This window comes from Hipposideros armiger, unplaced genomic scaffold, assembly GCF_001890085.2.
Source record: "Hipposideros armiger isolate ML-2016 unplaced genomic scaffold, ASM189008v1 scaffold_45, whole genome shotgun sequence".
NCBI classification, from domain to species: Eukaryota; Metazoa; Chordata; class Mammalia; order Chiroptera; family Hipposideridae; genus Hipposideros; species Hipposideros armiger.
The window spans coordinates 4,968,338-4,974,327 of NW_017731395.1; the positions used below are offsets into that span (position 1 = coordinate 4,968,338).

The window sequence follows — 5,990 nt, forward strand, 5'->3', positions numbered from 1 at the left end:
CAGCCGCAGTGAGCGGCCGTCCAGAAGCCGGTGACTGATCTGCCTCGCCCAAGAAGAGTGCAATGATGGTGCCAACTTGGGCCAATGAAGCAACGTCCTCCACAACTAGACTGAAGAACAAAACGACAGCAACTTGTCTGTTCCCCTTCCCCCGATTCCCCAGTGCTGTTCCCCTTCCCCCAATTCCCCAGCACTGTTCCCATTCCCCCAATTTCCCAATTAAAAAAAAACAAAAACAAAAAAACATAAAAAAAAAAACAAAAAACTTCTGCCCTGACATAGTCACAGATGGCATCAGTAATGGAAAACCATTCTTCTTCATCAGCGCTTCATGCAACCTAGGCCACTGTGGTGACAGACACCCAGCCTGGAGCGCATACCAATAACCTGCTTGTCAAAGGGTGGGATCCTAACAGTCAGAAGATTCACCATCAAATCATCTGCCGGAAACTCAGCTCCAAATTTTGAAGAGACAAAGTAACTGAACAGCACAAATAATGATGTTCTTCAATGCATTCACATTTTTTTTAGAGAATCACATGAAATATGACCCAGAAGCAAGCATGTCAGTCATCCTCCAAAATGCTGTGACACCACAAACGGACTAAAGCAACAGAATTTAAAATAACAGAATACTGTTATATTTTCTAACCTTCCTGATATAGTTTGGTTTTTCCTGCCGTCCCTCATTGTAATACTTTATCTCTTCTAAAAAAAAAAAAAAATGCATTTGGAATTACCATTACATTTTAAAACAGGGACCGTCTTACGTACCTGAGCATCCCGCAGGATATCCTCACTGCTCTGGTTTTTCCTCAGGGCCCCAAAGGAGGGTGGGGCAGCAGACTGGTCGACTGTGTCAAACATTGAGAAGGGACGGACTTTCTTCTCCTTCTCCCTCAGCGGAACCTCCCCATCATCAGCTGAAAAAGACAGGAAAATAAACTAAATCACAATGAAAGTCAAACTGTTGGAAATAAAATGTCTTATTCATGCAGATGTTTCTCTCTCCTCCACCATCTCTTTGAAACCCTGTACCCATGGAAGTTTTATTATTTTTAAATTGATTAAAGAATAACCCAAACACTGCAATGCTGGTACTACCTTAACTCCCTGGCTAAATGATGGTGTTCTGGAAATAAATACTGTCCCTAGTTTAAACGCACTACAAAATAAACTGTCTAAAAAAGAACACATGGCACCTTTTGGATGGCCAAAATAGAAAGTTCCGGAGTGGCACAAGTGAACCTCACCTTGGTCTGGCGCATTCCCAGAGCTTTTCAGTACAGAAGCGGAGGAATGGCTCGGGAAGAAATCTGCATTTGGACTCCAATCAGGGCCAAGTGAGTGGATTTTAGAGCCTAGAATGCAGAAAAACACCTACAAATAACCCAGCATTCTAAAGAGATTTTTGATGGTTTGTTTTGCTGCTAAGAAGTTTAATCTCCAAAAATGGCTTTAAATTTCAAACTCACAATAATCCCAATAAGCTTATTTAGAAAATATCAGACTTTTTCATTCTAACTGAAGATTTTCCCCTGACTCAAACAATTTAAAATTAATCGTGGTAAACAGAAAGTGCTTGAACCAGCAAGGACATGTTACTCTTCACACCCAGAAAATGATTTCCAACTTAGCAAGACCAAGGGCTAGAAGGTGTGTCTTACATGATGACACCACAAGGACGCATGCACCACAAAAAGGCAAAAAAGCAGATTTTAACCCATGACTTGGACCACAGTGTCACAAATCAGTGTACTCAGGTTTTTTTCTACACTGACATTTAAGTTTCAAAACCACAGCTTTTATTGTTCCTTATAGAACAAAACAAAAGTAACTCTTTCTACAGTAAGACCCAGATCAGGTGGCACTACTGCTTCACAGTAGTCATTTATGGCAAAATAATACATAATTTTAAAGCTAGCAATTTTTTGGCACATGACAGTGGTTAGGGAAAAGAGGCAATACTGGCTATTCTTTTTTCCTTCCAGAGGTCGGAATGATAAGGTCATTAAAGAATGTTTTTACTCTGATTTTCCTATGGTTCTCCCCTCAATTCCGCCTCCTATTACAAAACTCTGGCTCATACCTCCCCACGTATCTGAGGATTACACAGAATGCAAGACCACACACAGGCGCCTCTGTGATTCTTTATTTCCCAACAAAATTTACTCTAAAAATTATCAGCAGCCGACTTCTCACACATGAGCACATATGAACAGTAAATACCATTTATCAACAGGGTGGATTCACCACCTCACGCTCTGCGAAGGTGACACCACTAACCACATACTTGGTGTTTTTACACCAAAAGAAAAGTTCTCAAGTTACTAACATCCGATCCAAATTTCCTTATTCACAAGAGGGAATTCAAAACAATTTTCAGATTTGAAAAAATATTATACTCTATTTCATTTCCTGAATAGAACTGTATCATTTAGGATTAAGAAACTTATCATTGCACTAGTGAAGACTACAAGGAGATTCTCAGATTTATAATAAATACGAACAGGGGCTAGGAAGCCTTTCTTTCAAAACTCAACCTTGGAGAAAAACAAGAGTGAGGACGGGCAGAATTAAGCTGTGAAGACTCGAAAGTGACTTGTTTTTACCTTTAGTTTGGGAAGCGGCCCCAGATCTCATGTTAGGCAGTGTGTGTACTTTCATGGGCACCTCTGCAGGCTGCATGGCCAAGGGACCATCTGGCAGGGCTGGTTTCACCAGGAGGTCAGGCCTGGAGGGCATCCGCGGCATGGTGGACGACTGGATGTAGGGACCGACGGCAGCCACGCGGCTTGGTGCAGACACCCCTTGCTGAGGCAGGTGTCCATCAGGTGAAACCTTAGGAGAAAGCACAGGACCTTTAGTATTGCAAGTCAATTACAAGTCAGGTTGGACCACACTCAGAAAAGGCCATGAAGTTTTCAGAATGTATAAAAACCAGCTCTTACAGGATCTAGCCCTACAGTCTACAAGAAGCATCCCCAAACAAAACCACTGGACAAGGAGCTCTCACCCATACTTTATTAGGAGCAGAGCCACACAGGTAACAACATTAACAAGAAAAAGAGCAGTGGGCTGTCTTCCGAGGAGCCGTAAGCCCAGTCTCTCTCTGCTGAGCGTGCGCTGAACGATGACCCTGCAGGAGCTGCAATGGCAGCTGACCTCACTGGGCTGGTCATCTCTTCCCCTCCCGCTGGCCCACACGGGACAGCCCACTTACTGGAAGGTTTTCTTTCTGCTGTAGCGCCGCCTTCTTCTTCCACAGCCGGTCCCTCAGCTCATTCACACGCTTGTCCATGACTGCCACCTCTGAATTGCGCCTATTCAAACACTCCCTCTGTTGTTGCAGCTTGGCATTCTGCTCTTGATTCAATTTGTTCCTTAGCTGAATAAAATAGGGGGGCGGGGGGGGGGGGGGGGAGAGGAAGGTAGCCAAGGAGTAGGAAGAAAAATTTCTCAAACAGATCATCTCAAACAGATAATCACACGGTTAACTATTATATGATTTCTAAAAGCATAGGGCCCTTCCACCCCTCCACACTGCTCATCTCATGGTTTAAATTTAAGTGTTAGACCACTGTCTGTGGTTATGAGGAATGCCTCAGATTTCCTGTCTGAGGTACTATCAAGTTTATTCTGGATTCTCTGGGGTTTAGGTCTTCCTCCCCTCTGCCCCACTTTAAGGAGAAGAGACCGAAATCCAGCACTTCCTGTGGACAACTCTTCCTGGAGAGGGGGGGTCAACTGTGATCACAAGCAGCCCACGGGTTACCTGCAATTCCTTGTAGAGGCGATCCAGCTCGGCTACCGCAGACTGGTTGTCATGGTGACCGTCGATCCTGCCGTTCTTGAGCATCTCCAGCTGTCTCGTAAGTTCCTCTACTTTTGACACAGCCAGAACGAGCTCCCTCTGTTTTTGCTGGAACAAATTATTCATCTGTTCAATTTCCTCCACTAGAATGAAAAGAAGAGCAACAGTAGTTGAAAAGAAAAACAAGAATGGACCACTTCCCAGGCAACCAGGTTTTACAATAAACTTTTTAATAAAAAGAGAAATTTTCCAGAAATGTCCTAGAGCCAACCTATTTCTCTCTTTTTTTTTTTTAAAGATTTTTATTTGGGAATTGGGGGATGGGAACAGCGCTGGGGAATTGGGGGAAGGGGAACAGACAAGTTGCTGTCGTTTTGTTCTTCAGTCTAGTTGTGGAGGACGTTGCTTCACTGGCCCAAGTTGGCACCATCATTGCGCTCTTCCTGGGCGAGGCAGATCAGTCGCCAGCTTCTGGATGGCCGCTCACGGCAGCTGCTGGCCACACACGGTAGCCCATGGCAACCCACTGCAGCAGGGGTATCAGCCTACGCTGTAGCCAGCAACTCATAGCAGCCCAGCTCCAGGTCGAGCTGTTGTCAGCATCTTAGCTGTAGAGGGCAGTGTCACTGGTCCTCATATGTGGAATCCAAACCGGGGCCCTCTGGCGTCCCAAGCCAGCTCTTAACCATCGCGCCACTCGGCCGGCCCCAACCTATTTCTTTTATGAGCAACTGAAATCACCAGAAACATCTCTAAATACCTGTGCCTCATTCTGGATGTATCCTTAGCATAATTTGTATTAAGAACATTATTAAATATTAAACTCCATTAATTTCTTTGGAATTTTTAATCTCAATTTTATAGTATTAGATGGAACTATTAAGCCACTACAATTGTAATATAAATGGTCTTGTAACAGATGGAGCTATTGTATGAATAAAACTCCTTGCCTTCATCTAATTTTCAGTCAAAAAATATTTAGAGAGGAAAAAAACAAATGACTAGTACACATTCCACAAGTAACTTAGGAAGCTTGAACCATTCAACAGCTGAATTCAATTCAGGGGAACCAACTGCATCGAAACTACAGTGAATTATTCTTTTCAAAAAATCATTTTACAGTTATCTGCATACAAAGTCTCATCTTCTGCTTCTCACTTGCTAAAAATGGATCTAAACTTCCCACGCCGATGTGTTTACACCCAGTTTAACGCGCAGCCTTTAGTGCTGGTGTAAATGGACGGAGAACAACTCACCAAGTTTCCCGTTGCTGAGCCTCTTCTGCTCCACGTGGCCTTTAAGTGCTCTCACTTTTTTCAGCTTAGCCTCCTGGTTCTCAGCTATTTCTTTTAGCCTCTTAAGCTTCTCCTGCTCCACAACTTGTTGCTGTTGACGCTGGTCTTGCTGCTTTAGAAACTTCAGGCGCTGCTCCTACAGATAAAAGCCATCATCAGACATATCATTTATGCAGGGATACCAATAACCCCAAAATAATCTAACCACAACCTGAGATGCCGACACCGAGGTCCATATGTCACACTGTCCTGGTCTCACCATCTGTCCTGTACACGGCCATCAGAAACACCTTGGCAGTTCATTTAAAACACACTCCCGGCCTCAACCCCAGAATCTCCTGGGAGTAAGATCCAGGAACCAGTATTTTTAACCCAAGTGGTTCTTATGCAGCAAGCAAGCCGTGAACCTTGAACTAGTTTTCATGAACTGTGTGGATACAATTTTAAGGAGCTCATGGAGAGACGGGAGGCAGTCTAAGCAAGTTGTTAAATGATAAGCTTTAGAGTCGAATTTGAATTCGAACCCAAGCACTGCCACTTATTAGCTATGAGACTGGGCAAATTACATAACCTCAACGAGTATACAAGTCTGTTTCTTCATCTATAAAGTGGGTGATCAAAAATAATAACGACCTCACAGGGCTGCAAGTGAGGATTAAATGAAATGTGAAATGTACATCTTTTTGTACCTTACATAGTTAGTATATACTCAATAAATACACTTAGAAAAAAGGCAAAGAACTACTTAACGCCTTTAGAAAACTCAATTATGCAACTTAGAATTTTATTTCTATTACAGTAAACATTTTAACTAAAACTAAGTAATAGACCCCTCAAAATTTATAATAAAGGATAAACTCAGATAATATACCTAAAACATA

At 43.0% G+C, this 5,990-nt stretch overlaps 1 protein-coding gene across 1 annotated transcript in view; it reads right to left on the minus strand.

Moving 5' to 3' along the window:
• TP53BP2 (tumor protein p53 binding protein 2) overlaps positions 1–5,990 on the minus strand; it is a 187,140-nt gene that overhangs the window by 22,319 nt on the left and 158,831 nt on the right. The window contains exons 6-11 of the mRNA XM_019639597.1: positions 5,071–5,245; positions 3,776–3,957; positions 3,224–3,388; positions 2,613–2,841; positions 1,254–1,361; positions 775–923 (exon numbers count right to left, since the gene is read on the minus strand). Coding sequence (XP_019495142.1) covers positions 775–923; positions 1,254–1,361; positions 2,613–2,841; positions 3,224–3,388; positions 3,776–3,957; positions 5,071–5,245 — 1,008 coding nt within the window. The remainder of the gene's footprint in view (positions 1–774; positions 924–1,253; positions 1,362–2,612; positions 2,842–3,223; positions 3,389–3,775; positions 3,958–5,070; positions 5,246–5,990) is intronic.